The following is a 17,599-nucleotide window of genomic DNA, read 5'->3' as shown; positions in this document are numbered from 1 at the left end:
TGTAAGGTTCTCCCATCTTCCCAGAGGAACTGACTAAGGCCCTTCTCCCCCAATTTTATTTTATTTCACCTTTATTGCTCAGTTTGTCCGGGAGGCCAGCTCTAGGAAGTCTTGGTGGTTCCAAATTTCTTCCATTTAAGAATGATGGAGGCCACTGTGTTCTTGGGGACCGTCAATGTTGCAGAAATGTTTTGGTACCCTTCCCCAGATCTGTCCCTCGACACAATCCTGTACGGACAATTCCTTCGACTTCATGGCTTGGTTTTTGCTCTGACATGCACTGTCAACTGTCAGACCTTATATAGATAGGTGTGTGCCTTTCCAAATCATGTCCAATCAATTGAATTTACCACAGGTGGACTCCAATCAAGTTGTAGAAACATCTCAAGGATTATCAATGGAAACAGGATGCACCTGAGCTCAATTTTGAGTCTCATAAGAAAGGATCTGAATACTTATGTAAATAAGGTATTTCTGTTTTTTACATTTGCAAACATTTCTAAAAACCTGTTTTTGTTTTGTCATTATGGGGCATTGTGTGTAGATTTATGAGGAAAAAATAATTTAAGCAATTTTAGAATAAGGCTGTAATGTAACAAAATGTGGAAAAAGTCAAAGGGTCTGAACACTTTTCAAATGCATTGTACATAGCCCTGATTTAAAAAAAAATCTGTACAGGCATTATGAAACTGAGTTACAGGAAGGGAGGACACCACTTTATCCTTGTAAGATAGCCAAGAGGTTTAACTGGTGTCACACATATGCTGAGTGACTTTATTATAATTTTTTTTTCAGTACACTGTGTGTTAGCAAAAACACTGCTCAAATATTAAACATCTTTATTGTCATGTATTTTGCCAATATACCCCCCCTATTTGTACAATGATATACTGTATATGAATACAAGGAATAGAAGGACACAAACACACTGTAAATAGAGAGTGATTGTAAATAATCCAATTAACTCCCCAGGTATAGTTAACATGTTATAATGTAAACAGTTATTTGTGCAAAGCCATTTCAACTCTTATGGAGGATTATCTCCGCTCTGTGTTTATTGGTTGATTAGTATTATTCTCTAGGTGGCTCTGAACTGCTTGTAACTCTATCACTCCACTCTGAACTGACATGGACTTTGTGCTATCGGAGCACTCCAGCACATACTCATCACTGGTTCTTCTTCTGCATTTCCCCCCACACATCTTAGCAAAGCCCTTCCAAACCCTCTTGTTGACAAAGGCATACACAATGGGATTTACAAAACCATGGCTATAGGCAATGACCTCTGTAACCTGAATGGCGAAATCCAGATGTAGGCTTGTGACACAATTAGAAATCACATGCAAGTGTTGCAAGGAGTGTAAAAAGGACACAATGTTGTACGGGAACCATAACACAAAAAATACCACAACAACTATCATGACCAATTTCAGACTTTTTCGTCTCGGTCCCACTTTAACCTTCGCTACAGCACAGCAGACTCGCAGGTAGCAGAAGAGCATGATCAGAAAAGGTGTGAGAAACCCAAAGACGTTCAGCTGAAACTTCATGAGAATCTTCCACAGAGGCAAGTGATTTTCCTCTCCAAAAGGGTACATGCAAATCTTCTGGCCGTGAAACTCTTGTTCCTGAACGAAGGTCCAATGTGGAGCTGCTGCTAAGATGGAGAGGCTCCACACCACAAAGCACACTAAGGTGTTTTCCATAGGTGTACAGTGGTTCCAGTTGGAAAGAGTCCATACTACACCTAAATACCTATCCACACTTATACAAGTGATGAACAGGATACTGCTGTACAAAGTAGTGATGTAAATCGCAGTAACTGTCTTGCAGGAATCATTGCCAAATATCCATTCATTATGGGCATACACTGCCCAAAAAGGGAGTGTTAATGCAAACAACATATCAGAAATCGCCATACTCATAGGAAATGTTTTTCTATGATGTTTGGATTTGATTAAAGTTGGAATAAAAAGTATATTTACTATAATGCTGAGGGTGCAAATGATAATGTAAGAGACGGGTAGAAAAATTCTTCCAAATACTTTGACGTGTGCCTTTTCACAAAGTCCAAAGCCGTCCAATGGTTCATCTCCATAGTCATAATAATGGCTGTAATTATAGTCATCACTCAGTTCTGAGATGTTTAAATCCATTATCCTGTTGTATATCTAAGGAGGAGAAATGTGAAATACAGACTTCAGACAGATGATATACCATCAAGAAGAAGAAACAACATTCCTCTATGATGTTTTATGCATGCAAAAGAGTAGGCTTACCTCTGGAAACAAAAGTGTTTCTGAAATCATAAAAGCCAGTAGTAAAGGTTCTGTTCCAGCAATACAAAAGTGCCTTTAAGTAATAAGCACTATTGGTATGACAAAGTAAGCAGTTTGTCTGAAGTAAGAAGGCATTCCTCTGTTTCCTGGTATTTGTCATTACCTCTTCCTCTTACAAATAAGAGGTATGTAAAATCCTGTGTTTTTTTAACTCTTAATGGAAACTCAAAATCTGAATTTATCAAACAGCATATTTGTGGAATAAGTTCATAGAAATTAATAATGGATAGTTAAAACCTCTATTTAAACATGTCACAAGATACTATGTTGATGTTTTGCCCTTTTAGAGTATCCTATCACATGACAGGTTGTAATTTAAAAACTCTATTTCCAATGCAACAAAAATCCACTATAGACCCTCTTGGAAACATCTGAATTAAATGATAGGTTTATAGGTTTGAAATCAATATATAAACCTATGATAGATATTTGAGTTGTATAAAATAATAATTTCATGCAAATCGATTCACAGCACGAGATGCAAAATAACTAGGGCACATTCTGTTCTAGCACGTGGCGAATGCGCACATCCGATGGGACAAGCTATTTTATAACACCACGCCCCCCCCCCCCGTTTAGTTTTGCACTCTGGGAAATGGCGTTCCAATAAACTTTAAAACGACGTTTATGTAAGTGTAAATGTAAGTAGCTCAAAAATAAATGTATACTCTGATCCTTAAATACATACGTACACATGTGTATCTCGGAGTTAATAAACACGTTTTATTTGGAGGTATATGCTCTGTTATAACCGATTTTGTAATTCCCCCCGTACTACAATTCATACAGATTTTCTTCTGTGAACGATTTAGTTTATTTGCAGCTCGAGTTTATTATTTTCCAGGGAAAGCCATAATAAAATGTACAATAAACAAGGCATAATAATCAAGAGATTGAACAAATTAATTTAAAAAGGTTGAGAGGTTTTTATTGGCTAAACGTGTGAGATAATTCAATGGAAAAAGACAGCCTACGTCACATGTGTGTGAAAATGTTACTTCATTTTGGACTGCTGTTTGAGTTGCTCAATGTAAGGACAGCGCGGTGTCTATTTGCTGTGTAGCGCATACAGAATCAGTCCGGATCCATTATCTTCAATAGAAGTTTGACAAAACGGTAAGAATGAATGTTCATTCTAATGTCGGATGTTGTCTTTATTTAGGGTATCACAAGTGATATTTACTATGAAACAGTTTCCTTTGACCTTCATTCAAAAGTGTCATCGACGTGGGAACTCTTATATAGCTAAGCCAAAATGAATGAATTATAATGTTATTCTGTATTACATTATCACATTGCTTTAATCTCTGATATTAACTATTAGGTTACATCCTAACAGTCCTTGAAATAAATCGACGTTTTACTGTATTTTCCAAGAGAACACCATGTTACTGATATCTGAACTTCTACTTCAAGTTATTGATTACGTTTGGTGTTGTAGGTTTTACAAGCTCAAATAGGCCTACTGAGACCTATAAGTATGTCCCAATATTTTCCAATAATATTACTGCTAATAGCCTATTTAATGTAATTATCTGTGTCGTTGATGTAGTGAGACAATCATTGTGAATAACGTCTTTGGTAAACTTATGTTATAAAGTACAGTACCTCTGAGTAATTATAATTTTCTGGTTTCAGCCAAGATGTCTGCATATGACGAAGAAGAATCTAAGTTTATGCGAAAGGTGAAGGAGAATCCTTTTGTCCCAATAGGTGAGTAGTATAAAATGTTGTACGTAAACCCTGGATTGCTGATGCAATGTATTGGCCATATTGTCACTCCCCAGAAGAAGCAGTCTCCATAGTAATGTTTGGAATTCTACAGTGTTTCAATTAAATGTTTCAAGGACAAAATTACATGTATTAAGTATTTTGTTGTTGTAGTGCGGACAGTGACATTAGAACTTTATAAAAATGATACTTTAAGGAAAATGTTTTAAATTATTTTTAGCTCACATAATATGTAAAAGTATGCATTAAAGTCTCTGTAATAGAATGAACGTGGCAAAAACAAATGTAGACATTGACAAATTCATTTCCATTGCTTCTAAAATATTTTTTACAACGGTGGGGGATTGCCAAGATGGTGGCTTTAAAACAGTGCCCCATGTCAGTCATCTAGTGTATACTACCAATAATTTATATACACAGCACACACAACCACACCTGTAGCCCATATCCATCATAGTTTTCTCATGCACCTTTATGGACCTGCAAATTGGTTGTTTTTTGTTTTTTATTGATGTAGATATTGACTGTATGTCTTCAATTGCCATTGTCCTATATGCCCAGTCATCCTTTATATTGTGTAACTCTGTGTTGTTGTCTGTTCACACTGCTATGCTTTATCTTGGCCAGGTCGCAATTGTAAATGAGAACTTGTTCTCAACTAGCCTACCTGGTTAAATAAAGGTGAAATAAAAAAAATATTGTGTACAAAGCTTTTTTTTGTTTTTTTTAGGGATGGCAGGATTCTTTTCCATTGTGGGCTACAGACTTTACAAGTTGAAGAGCCGTGGAGACATGAAGATGTCAGTGCACCTTATCCACATGCGTGTTATGGCCCAAGGATTTGTGGTGGGAGCTATGACCATTGGTATGTACAGTATTACAGGCTGTTGGACCCTGTTGACACCTAGGGGCTGTTCCAGAAAGCAGGATCAATAAGTAAGCCAGGTAGCTAACTGTCCCAAAAATAATGAAATAACTTAATATTTGAGAAATATTCACTTTAAATAATTGACTCGACAACCAACAACCCATATTCAAGTTTAGCATTCTAAATAATTTAGAAAATCAAGAGCTATATTTATCAAAGTTTGCTTGGTAATTTAATGGTCCTGCTTTCTGGAACACCCCACTGGTATTAAACTTGAAATCTGTATTTGATAAAATACCTTTGTGTTCACACATGACCTTTAAATGTGTCATGTGTCCACATTGTGATTGGATGAGGTTGTAATGTTATTTAACGTTGCAGGCACCAGTTTTCTGGCACATGCCAAATTGAAATATTTTAGCACAGTGTTGTAAGGTTTCTGGCGAAATGTATCTGTCCCAAAACAGATTTGGCTACTGATCAGATCGCACAGGATGTGGAAACTGTTATTTTGATACATTATTATTCTAGATATAAACTAGTCTGAAAGCCTTTCACCCTGCAGATGTAGTCATTATGTTGCTATGTTACATGAAAAAGTCTACCGCATGAAATGTACACTTTCTTATTTAATAGGTACAGCAGCTCCAATACAATGTAATTTTATTTACCAGTTTTGGAAATTATCTTTATTTAACATTTTCTTCCCTCTGTTTTTCAGGTGTCATTTATTCCATGTACAAAGACTACATTGTGAAGCCAAGAGAAGAACTGAAGGCATTGCAACAGCAGACTGCATTTCAACACAAATAACCCGATAAATGAATATGGACTCTTTTGGATTGATATTTTGTATGTCCCCTTAATATTATCTCAGTTTGCCATAAGTTGTATATCTACACATCTTTCCCACATATAACACACCTCTTAATGTACTAGGTAGTTTTAAGGAATTCTCACTCAACAAGAATGTCTACTGCACTCTTTTTATACGAAGATGCCGTGCCTTACCTCAACTCAGTTTTGTGTGTGTTTCCTGAGGGTTGTCACTTTGATGAGACATAGATATGAGCCAACTGTAACTACCTGAGATGGTATTGCAGCTTAGTGACACACAAAACATGATGTATGAGATTATTGTGAATGCAAGTCTGTTGAAGGTACTTGGTTGACTAGAGGACAAGTGGTAGTGGAAACTCACATTCTAAAAAATAGTTTTAGATTTTAAGAGAACAATATTTTGGGATAGGTCACAGGATGTTGTATGAAATATTTATTGCTAAGGATGTTAGTTACATCTGGTTATCAAATGAGGAGCAAACAGCCATTTGATGCTATAAAACGGGTACTCTTACCCTACGAGGTCCGAAGCCTGCTGGTTCTATTCTACCTGACAATTAATTGCACGCACCTATTGTCCCAGCCTCTGATTAAAGGGGAACAATGAAAAAATACAGTGGAACTGGCTTTGAGTTCCAGAGTTGAGTTTGAGGGCTATATAACATGCTCTGGATCAGCAAAGGCTATTAGGTAGTTTGAGTTGAAGTGACTGTTGGTACAAGACAACCAGCTGTTATTAGGACACAGGTCTTGGTCAACCACCACTATTCCAATCGTCACTCTGAATGCTTTTCTGGATTTCCTTTGGAAGGATATTTTATTGTATTTGTTTATTTTATTGGTTGATTGTTACATTATTTAGATTCACTCTATTATTAAAGCTGCAATGTGTAACTTTTTGGGTGACCTGACAAAATTCACATATAAATGTGAGTAATCGATTTGTCACTCATTGACAGCAAGTCTAGCGGTAGATCTATTCTATGTGCACTATTTCTATGCTTTCCACTTTTAAGTTTAATTTTTGCAACTTTTACTTTCGGTTTTGTGCACCAGCTTCAAACAACTGAACATACAATATTTTTGCCTATGTGAAAATACATTTCACAGCAGTTTAGACGGTACAATGATTCTCTACACTATACTTGCTTGTTTTGTCACATACACTGAAATTAGACAAACTATTAGAATTTTTACGATTTAGCAACCAGGAAATGGCGGAGCGATTTCTGCCTAGTACATCTTTATGTATTGCATTTTACCAATGAAAAATATGTGTTGCACCTTACTATTGTCAAATGGCCTTTACTTATGAGTGCAATAAAGCATCCCCCTAATAGGTGGTAGTGACCTGTGACCTGACAATAGGAGAGGCTAACACACTCTTAGTCTGGCACTCGGACTACCTAAATCAGGATCTCAAAAGATATCCTTGTGTGATTTTTGTTTTCTGATAGAAAGATAAGTTGATATTCTGTAATAAAATGGTCTCACACAGCTAATGGCTGAATTGTTTATACAGAGTAAGTAATTGGGCAGTGGGCCTATAATCATAACTTTGATGGAACTGCATTTAAGGCATTGTCTACAAACTGATGATATTTTTACTATCTATGTTATAAGTCATTCTCTCTCCCAATGTTGAGTGCACTGGAACATATTCATCAACAATAGTGTGTGAAATAAATACAAATTATTATTAAGTGTTGTGTATGACAATATTACTTTAGAAAATCAGTCAGAAAACAATATTAACCCACTTCATCACACTCATTCTAATGTACTTTGGATTATTATGGGTTTCAATAATAACTGTAGACTGATAATGCTGAATGCACTGGCACACAGGTTGCCAAATCAAAATGGTCATGTGTTTGATTGAATGACGTAGGTCTACTGTATGTCTATGATTTGATCATCCAGTATGTCTGGCAAAAACATCAGACTGGACACGGAGCCTGGTCCTCTCCCCGCCTGTTGACCTGTTGCACCGTGCGTGCCTCCAAGGAAGAGCACGTTGCCATGGAAATGATAGCATTCGATGGGACTAGGAAGTGCGTCGCCACTACCAAAACGACAGTCCATGCCAATCGGGATCCGTGGGGGACGTCCACACTACCGTTGAAGTTAAAATTCAAGATGGTTAAGGGTTAAAACCTCTTAAGAATCGGACCCTTTAAAAAAAAAATCGCCTAAAATGACATACCCAGACACAGCACAAACTGTAGAACCAGTTCTTACATTTGAATATAAAAATGGATTTTATCAAACAAAACTATGCTATATTTTATCTCTGGGACCCTCAGGATGACAAATCAGAGCAAGATTACTGAATGTAAGTACATTATTTACCTTCAGAGGTAAATGTATCAAACCAGTTGCCGTGATAAAGTTTTGTTGTGCACTCTCCTCAAACAATAGCATGGTATTTTTTCACTCACTGTTATAGCTACTGTAAATTGGACAGCACAGTTAGATTAACAAGCATGTAAACTTTCTGCCCATATAAGGACATGTCTATGTCCTGGGACAATGATCCCAAAAAGCACTGACCCCAAAACAAGCTTATAACCACAGATATCTTCATTTTAAACAACCTTCTTAGCGTTAGATGTTATAACAGGAAGCAGATGTTAATTAGTTCCGCGTTTAGCTACAACATAACAGTAACTAGCTAGCTTAAAACCTCTTAAATGTAATGGCAAAAATATAGATTTCCGCCTAAATAGACATACCCAAATGTAAGTGCTTTTAATGAGCAGTTACATAAGGACATGCATAAACTTGGTGTCATTAGAAATAAATCATCTGGGAGATTATAAAGTAATGGTCAGAACATAGATAGGAATGGCACAGTTCAGATCACACAAGTTCAAGCACACACAAACTGTTTTTTGGACAACATGTAAGTCAATTATTGATGAATAAAGCTAGAAACACATCAGATGGCTTCCACAAAAAGTCTAAAACTTCTGGAAAAAATGGGATTGATAGACACAACAGCTTGAACTTTACAGATGTTTTATTAATGGGTATTAGTTGCGGTCAAGGGACATATCCAAGTGTCCCCTCAACCTCTCCAAAGTGTCCTAAGTATGTAAATTAGGGAAATCCATTGCTATTACACATTGAATATGCCTAAAAGTTATTGGTCACTGTAAAAACACAATTTCTACAATATCAACCGCTCTCAAACACTGTCGTGTGTCAAAGGACATCCAAGTGAACCTGGGTCCACATAATCTTCAATGCGTGTGTGCCATCTGTCCTCAGGTTCATCTCCCTCTGTTGTGCTGGTTCCAGTGCTGGTTCCAGTGCCTCTACCTCTGCTCCTCCATCTTCTCTGTTGAGGCCTAGTTGTCCTCCCTGTCCCCCCACCTCTAGATGAACTGTCTGAGAGAGGAGTGGAGCCAGGGCCTGCAGTGGAGGTAGTGGAAGAGGAGTGTAAACTGCTGGATCTTGAACCATCATTAGAGACAGCAGTGGGGGTTGTGGATCTGGCAGGGGAGGGTGAAGACCTTGACCGGCAGGGGGAGCAGGTTGAGAGCTTCAAGTTCCTTGGTGTCCACATCACCAACAAACTAACATGGTCCAAGCACACCAAGACAGTCGGGAAGAGGGCACGACAAAACCTATTCCCCCTCAGTAGACTGAAAAGATTTGGCATGGGTCCTCAGATCCTCAAAAGGTTCTACAGCTGCACCATCGAAAGCATCCTGACTGGTTGCATCACTGCCTGGTATGGCAACTGCTCGGTCTCCGACCGCAAGGCACTACAGAGGGTAGTGAGTACGGCCCAGTACATCACTGGGACCAAGCTTCCTGCCATCCAGGACCTCTATACCAGGCGGTGTCAGAGGAAGGCCCTAAAAATTGTCAAAGACTCCAGCCACCCTAGTCATAGACTGTTCTCTCTGCTACCGCACGGCAAGCGGTACCGGAGCGGCAAATCTGGGTCCAAGAGGCTTCTCAACATCTTCTAGCTCCAAGTCATAAGACTCCTGAACATCTAATCAAATGGCTACCCAGACTATTTGCATTGCCCGCCCCCCTCCAGTCACTTTAATAATTCTACCTACATGTACATATTACCTCAACTTACCGGTGCCCCCGCACACTGACTCTGTACCGGCACCCCACTGTGTATAGTGTCGCTATTGTTATTTTACTGCTGCTCTTTAATTACTTGTTACTTTTATTTCTTATTCTTACTCATATTTTTTTTAAACTGCATTGTGGGTTAGGGGCTCGTAAGGAAGCATTTCACTGTAAGGTCTACACCTGTTGTATTCGGCGCATGTGACTAATAACATTTGATTTGATTTGGGGGGTGATTTGCTCCTAAACGTCATCATCCTCTCCGTGGAGAAAAAAATAAAGGAATACAAAAGGATCGATATTGCTAAGATACACATCACTACATTACTGTTATGTAAAAGCAATATACTTAACGTTAACACCCAGCCTAAACTTTGCTACAAATTCCCTGCTGGTGACTTTTATCACACCATCTCACAGCCCTCTCTCAGAGGCAAACTCTGTAAATGTCTAACTACTTCAGTAAGTTCCCCTCCCCCGCTCCACATAGCAGGCCATGAGGAATTATAAACTGGTTCCTTTTGTAGTAATTATGTGTTTGTCACGCCCTGACCTTAGAGAGCCTTTTTATTTCTCTATTTGGTTAGTGTAACGATTGTCGTCTGGAGAAAGAGAAGAGGACCAAAGTGCAGCGTGGTACGTAATACATTTAATCAAGATGAATACACGAACAAAAACAACAAAACAACCAATTCTGACAGGTGCAACACTAACCAGAAAATAACCACCCACAAACAAAAGTGGTAAAACAGGCTACCTAAGTATGGCTCTCAGAGACAACGATAGACAGCTGCCTCTGATTGAGAACCATACCAGGCCAAACACATAGAAATAGAAAACCTAGACCTACAACATAGAATACCCACCCACATCACACCCTGACCAAACTAAAAATAGAAACATACAAAGCAATCTACGGTCAGGGCGTGACAGTTAGGTCGGGGTGTGATTTGGGTGGGCATTCTAGTTTTTCTATTTCTTTGTTGGCCGGGTATGGTTCCCAATCAGAGGCAGCTGTCTATCGTTGTCTCTGATTGGGGATCATACTTAGGCAGCCTTTTCCACTTTTAGGTTGTGGGATCTTGTTTTTGGTTAGTTGCTGTGTTAGCGCTACAAAACTTTACGTGTCATTTATTCTTTCTTGTTTTTGGTGTTCATTTAATAAATGTATGATGTACGCCTACCACGCTGCACCTTGGTCCAATCCATCTCTAAACGAAGGTGACAGTGTTCTTTTTAGTTTTTGCTCAACCTGATTGGGTGGGCTTGGCTCCAAAGTGGGTAGGCCTGTGTCCCTGCCTCCCAGTGGAAAACTAATTAGAAAATATTGCACAAACAGGACACAATTACATAGGCCTATACTGTGTGTTGGCTATACATACAGTCCAAAACATGTTCATGCCAAGGCTTTGAAAGCATCTGTTCAAAATACCTAATGTGTTCTGAGTGCGTCCTTTCACAATGCTGGTAGCAATGGTTAGTATTACGCAAAAGAGCAAGTCAGACCTACCCAGTCCCACCCAGATCATCTGATATGACTGTAAAGCTTATCTTATTGGTAACATGACTGTCAATCTTTCATTTTACCAGCTCTCCAGTCTTATGCTATACCACAGGTTGAAAGACAAAAACACCACTTTTCATGCGCAAAGATGTAGTCACTGGGTGGACATTTGATGTTTTAATTCAGCCATGTGTTATCTGAGAACATTAACAACATCCAACTTTTAAGGTGAATACCCCACCACCTATTGTACTGGAGTGTGAGGCCAATCATGGCCTACCGACATTACATTCTCTTCATTAGTCCTGTTCCTCCAAGAAAGTGAAATTAAGCCCTAGACACCACTTTCCTCCCCTTTCCTCCCCCCACTACACCACCCAAACCCTTTCACACAATCTCTCCCTATCTACTTCATGCAGTTCACAAAATATCAACACATGCTCCACTGTTTCCTCCACTAAACACACATCACACAGACCTGTTTCATGTTTCCTTATGCACAACGTGGCATTCAAACCTGTGTGCCCAAACCGTAGTCCACTCCACACAACTTCCTCTCTCCTACATCCCATACTCCCCACCTCTTCCTTTACTGACAGGTGAACGTGATAAAATTGCCTCCGCTTACTATGAGCATCCCACTCCCTTTGCCAAAGATCAAGCCCTTTGGCCCCCAATCAAGGACTTTACTTAACTGTGGGCCAGCAGAACCTGAACATCTACCCACTCTCTCGTCACAGCACTCTTAGCCACTACATCGGCCTTCTCATTACTATCCACACCCACATGGGAGGGAACCCATCCTCTCCAATCCCATTAACAACACCATCATCTCCACAAACATGTCTCCTTTATCCAACCTGCCTGTATTCACACTACTGAACACTGCAGCCAAATTAGAGCAGATCACCACTCTGGTATGTCGTTTCACCTCTTCCACCCATCTCAAATCTATAATCATGGTCATCAACTCGGCCGCATACACTGACACATAATCAGTTTATAACCTCTTACATACTCTAACATTGAAATCTGGGATATACACCCCTGCCCCCACCCTACCACTGACTGGATCCTTTGAACCATCTCTATACAGTATATCCTTAAAAACAAATAAAAATGATTATCTATATATCTCTCCACACGCCGTCTCACGTCCTCACCCCATTCTCTCCTGCCCTCAATCATGTGCACATCTACACATGGTTTCGGAAACAGCCATGGAGGAACGTTCCCCAATGCAATTGCTGGCCCTATCTCTCTCTCCCCCAGTTCATATTCTACCACTTTCTGCCCGATTGTCCACCCGTTCTCCCTCTGCTTACCCATTCCTAGCTCCCAGAATTCCCCAGTTACTGTGACCGCAGGATGTCCTTCTGAACTCCCTTTCAACCTCGCCCAATTACGCTAATGCAAGTTTGTTCTGCCTTATCCTCAGTGGCAGTTCCTCACTATCCACTTGTAATGCCTCAACAGGTGTCGTTCTGAAGGCACCCACACACAATCTCAATGCCCTTGACTGTATCCTATCCAGGCACTATAGTACCGTTTTGGCTGCTGATCCATATACAAAGCACCCATGATCCAAAAATGACCTGATCAATGACTGGTACATACACAACAGTGTTTGTCTATTTGACCCCCAATCACATCCTGCCACTGCCCTCATGAGGTTCTGCACCTTCCTGCACTAAATTTAAAAATACTCAACTTCCACGGAAGCCTCTCATCAAACCACATACCTAGATACTTCAATTCGGACACCCTACCCACAGTCGTGGCCAAAAGTTGAGAATGACACAAATATTAATTTTCACAAAGTCTGCTGCCTCAGTGTCTTTAGATATTTTTAGTCAGATGTTACTATGGAATACTGAAGTATAATTACAAGCATTTCATAAGTGTCAAAGGCTTTTATTGACAATTACATGAAGTTGATGCAAAGAGTCAATATAGTCAATACCCTTCTTTTTCAAGACCTCTGCAATCCGCCCTGGCATGCAGTCAATTAACTTCTGGGCCACATCCTGACTGATGGCAGCCCATTCTGGCATAATCAATGCTTGGAGTTTGTCAGAATTTGTGGGTTTTTGTTTGTGCACCCGCCTCTTGAGGATTGACCACAAGTTCTCAATGGGATTAAGGTCTGGGGAGTTTCCTGGCCATGGACCCAAAATATCGATGTTTTGTTCTCCGAGCCACTTAGTTATCACTTTTGCCTTATGGCAAGGTGCTCCATCATGCTGGAAAAGGCATTGTTCGTCACCAAACTGTTCCTGGATGGTTGGGAGAAGTTGCTCTCGGAGGATGTGTTGGTACCATTCTTTATTCATGGCTGTGTTCTTAGGCAAAATTGTGAGTGAGCCCACTCCCATGGCTGAGAAGCAACCCCACACATGAATGATCTCAGGATGCTTTACTGTTGGCATGACACAGGACTGATGGTAGCGCTCACCTTGTCTTCTCCGGACAAGCTTTTTTCCGGATGCCCCAAAATATCGGAAAGGGGATTCATCAGAGAAAAGGACTTTACCCCAGTCCTCAGCAGTCCAATCCCTGTACCTTTTGCAGAATATGGCTTCTTTGCTGCCCTTCTTGACACCAGGCCATCCTCCAAAAGTCTTCGCCTCACTGTGCGTGCAGATGCACTCACACCTGCCTGCTGCCATTCCTGAACAAGCTCTGTACTGGTGGTGCCCCGATCCCGCAGCTGAATCAACTTTAGGAGACGGTCCTGGCGCTTGCTGGACTTTCTTGGGCACCCTGAAGCCTTCTTCACAACAATTGAACCGCTCTCCTTGAAGTTCTTGATGATCTGATAAATGGTTGATTTAGGTGCAATCTTACTGGCAGCAATATCCTTGCCTGTGAAGCCCTTTTTGTGCAAAGCAATGATGACGGCACATGTTTCCTTGCAGGTAACCATGGTTGACAGAGGAAGAACAATGAGTCCAAGCACCACCCTCCTTTTGAGGCTTCCAGTCTGTTATTCAAACTCAATCAGCATGACAGAGTGATCTCCAGCCTTGTCCTCGTCAACACTTACACCTAATGAGAGAATCACTGACATGATGTCAGCTGGTCCTTTTGTGGCAGGGCTGAAATGCAGTGGATTGTTTTTTGGGGGGGGGGATTCAGTTCATTTGCATGGCAAAGAGGGACTTTGCAATTAATTGCAATTCATCTGATCACTCTTCATAACATTGTGGAGTATATGCAAATTGCCATCATACAAATTGAGGCAGCAGACTTTGTGAAAATGTATATTTGTGTCATTCTCAAAACCTTTGGCCACGACTGTATATCCTGACCGTATATTTGCAGCCTAACATCTTTAACCTTCATCCTAGAATACACCATAATGCAGGACTTGGCCACAGACATCCTAAAACCACATGTTAGAGACCAATCTTCCACAACTTCTTGCATCTTCCTCATCACATATTTCACATTCCCACCTGTATTCCATACAGCCACATCATTAGCATACAAGGCCACACCCATTCCCTGTCCCACCTCCTTAAATATGTAATCTGTCATCAGGGCGAACAACACCGGACTAACCACACTTCCGAGGAGTACCATCCTCCACTTCAACCCCATTGACAATTCTGATCCCACCCTCACCCATATGACTCGATCGAACAGGAAGTCCATGATCCAGTTATACAGATCTCCCCCAATGACCCCCAATAGCCTACGACTACAGTTCCAGGCTCCACAGGAGCAACAGGAGAAACATCACCAGAGAAGACTAGACAAACAGAAGGAGAAGGATCAGAAGGCCACTGAGACCCAGGACGACTAGAACCACTTCCAGCTAGACACTGATCACACAGATGATCTTAGTAAAAAGTGTGAATTTTTATAAAGTTAGTTCAATATTTTTAAAGTTGGACAACATTGTATCCCCCAATGCAGCCTAACATTATGCATACCGTAAGCCTGGGGTTCCCAAACATTTTTGGCCAACCACCCCATTTTGATATCTGTAAATTCTCATGACCCCAACCATCTGAAAAAAAATTATGCAATTAGCAGCAATTGATTGTCTTCTCAACTCACCATCACATACCTTTAATGTGGGGCTATGACAGTCAATTGCAAATTAGTCTGACACAATGTATGTTCTCACCACACTAATGAGATGGGTGTGCTTGACGCATGTCGCATTGGAGATTTTCAACGTCAGGGGGCGTGGTCGACAGTGCGCACCTCGTCTTTGCTGTCACATCCAACCTGAATCGATATTTGTTTTTAATGCAGACGAGAACACTGAATCCAGCTTCATATATATATGAGCTGGCGAAGGGTAAAATTAGTTTTATGGTTCTTTCAAGAACACTAGGTAGTTGGAAAAATACAAGGTCAAATCATGATGTCAGTGATTTTCAGGTCGGAATGTTGGAGCGGTGGGAAAGGGGCAGAGTTCCTGATTTGGAATTCCGAGTTGGATGAACGTTAAAAACGATTTTTCTGAGACAGAGCTCTGTTTTTTCCAAATTCCCAGTTGTCTTGAACGTTAAGAAGTCTGAAGTTTGAGATTTCTGAGTTTTGAAAGAATGCTCAGAGGGAAACAGCAGGGTATTCCTTTTGAGTCAGGAACCAACGCTTATCCGTAGTGACCCGTGAATGCATTCGGTCACATGACAGCTCGAACAGCTTTTCAATTTTGCTTACCGGCATGTCAACTGAGCAGTGGCAACCCGTCATTCAGGGTATGTGGGGCAGAACCCCACCTGTTTTGGGGGCTTGCCTATTTTGCATGTTATTTTGGCATTAATACATGTCACATATCAGTTTGCAAACAATGTAAAAAGAAATACATATCATTGAGTTAATAAAGCCGCATACAAACGTGGTCCCTTTTTTGTTTTCTTGAGTAAGGCAGCTCTAAAATGGAGGTGTTTCAGTCTAGCTCCGTGCTTTCTGTGATGGTGGGGCAAGCCCTGAGAAAATACGGTGCATTGCGCTGTGATTGCCTCAGTGTTTTGTCACTCATGAGGACACTTCGTCACCGCCAAGTCTAAGGGTAGAGCTAGAAAATTCTAGTCCCTTGGGTGCTCAAGGTCATTGAAATTCTAGCCCCTTGGGCGCTCAAGGTCATTGAACACAGATAAAATGACGTCAAATCACGTTATATGTAGGGTAGCTGTGAATGGACTGATCATGTCAACATCATACTTCAAAATCTTAGCTAGTAATCATCATCATGAATCAAGTCGACAATCTACTGGCAAATCCTTTTTAATCCTTGTCAAATGAAGAAAAATTATAGATAAAATGTATCAGCGCTCATCGGCCATTGGACATAAACATTACACAACAAGTTGGAATTCGCAAATTCAACAATGAGTGGTTCGGAAGGAATCAGTGACAGTGGCTAACGTTAACTGCTAGCATTACAAACCAATCACTAGCCTGCTATTCAGTGGAGTGGCTGCGTGGTCCCAAATCTGGGATTAAGGTGCCCTTTTCCAAGTTTAAAAACATTCAACATTGGCCCTGCTGTCAATGAAACATGATTTGTGCCGCGCTCAAAACAACTGTTAACTCTGAATTGCGAAAACTTGACTTCAGTGAGTTCAAGACAACTGGGAAGTTGGGAATAAACAAGCTCCAACTGGGAAAATACATTTAGAACGGTCATCCAACTCGGAATTGGAAATCCGGCCTCTTTCTAGAGCTACGAACTGAACATCAATGACGTCATCATGATTCAACCTTGTTTTTTTCAGATTCCCTGTTGTTTTGAAAGCACCATAAATCCAGAGAATGCCAGACTTTGATTACAAAATTTGCCCACGAAGGACCACCGCGCCACCTTCCTGTTCAAGTGAGCACAACACAAGTTGAGTCCAAAAATGTATTGTATGCTGCTGTAATATGCCAGGGAGATATCTATACTGTAGCTAATAAATTAATTTGAAGTGTATGTTGTGTATTAAGATGTTAGTAGCCCATATGCCTCACCCTAATAATTTGGTCTATTTACCTCTATTCATTTTGCATGCTGTTCTGACTTGGTGGTGCACATGTAGCCTATAACCTGTTTTAGAGAAATGTAATCATTATTTATCATTATTTATCCTACGCTTCTGACTTGGTGTACAAGGAGAACACTGTAAGAATGGCCCATGTTCTGAATTCTGTCGCTGTACACTTCAAAAGTGCTAAACAAATAGTTAAATTGACTAAGTCCATCCTAGCTCGCTCATT

At 40.3% G+C, this 17,599-nt stretch overlaps 2 protein-coding genes across 3 annotated transcripts; one reads left to right on the top strand and one right to left on the bottom strand.

Annotated features, from left to right (window-relative positions):
• Positions 1–824: 824 nt before the first annotated feature.
• Positions 825–2,432, bottom strand: LOC139550568 (atypical chemokine receptor 2). Its single transcript, XM_071361523.1, has 2 exons — positions 2,280–2,432; positions 825–2,171 (listed from the first exon to the last, which is right to left on the bottom strand). Exons 1-2 carry the CDS (start codon positions 2,307–2,309, stop codon positions 1,038–1,040), a joined length of 1,164 nt encoding a protein of 387 aa, XP_071217624.1. The 5' UTR covers positions 2,310–2,432; the 3' UTR covers positions 825–1,037.
• Positions 1,458–7,481, top strand: higd1a (HIG1 hypoxia inducible domain family, member 1A). 2 transcript variants are annotated; one of them, XM_071361524.1, is made up of 4 exons: positions 1,458–1,567; positions 3,978–4,052; positions 4,801–4,935; positions 5,660–7,481. In XM_071361524.1, the coding sequence occupies exons 1-4, from the start codon at positions 1,549–1,551 to the stop codon at positions 5,749–5,751; spliced, it is 321 nt and encodes a 106-aa protein (XP_071217625.1). In that variant the 5' UTR covers positions 1,458–1,548; the 3' UTR covers positions 5,752–7,481. The 2 variants fall into 2 exon arrangements, with proteins under 2 accessions (XP_071217625.1, XP_071217626.1); XM_071361525.1 differs by lacking the exon at positions 1,458–1,567 and adding an exon at positions 3,185–3,455.
• The last annotated feature ends 10,118 nt before the right edge of the window (positions 7,482–17,599 follow it).

The sequence above is a fragment of the Salvelinus alpinus genome, chromosome 23 (genome assembly GCF_045679555.1).
Source record: "Salvelinus alpinus chromosome 23, SLU_Salpinus.1, whole genome shotgun sequence".
Classification (NCBI taxonomy): domain Eukaryota; kingdom Metazoa; phylum Chordata; class Actinopteri; order Salmoniformes; family Salmonidae; genus Salvelinus; species Salvelinus alpinus.
Note: the sequence above shows the minus strand (reverse complement) of the source record. Positions and strands in the feature narration are given on the sequence as shown.

Coding starts and splice junctions, on each gene's coding strand:
- higd1a (XM_071361524.1), top strand. Junction 4,053..4,800: donor GAATCCTTTTGTCCCAATAG/GTGAGTAGTATA, acceptor TGTTTTTTTTAG/GGATGGCAGGATTCTTTTCC. Junction 4,936..5,659: donor GGTGGGAGCTATGACCATTG/GTATGTACAGTA, acceptor TCTGTTTTTCAG/GTGTCATTTATTCCATGTAC.
- LOC139550568 (XM_071361523.1), bottom strand. CDS start 2,309: ATGATTTCAGAAACACTTTTGTTTCCAGAG. Junction 2,172..2,279: donor AAACACTTTTGTTTCCAGAG/GTAAGCCTACTC, acceptor TCTCCTCCTTAG/ATATACAACAGGATAATGGA.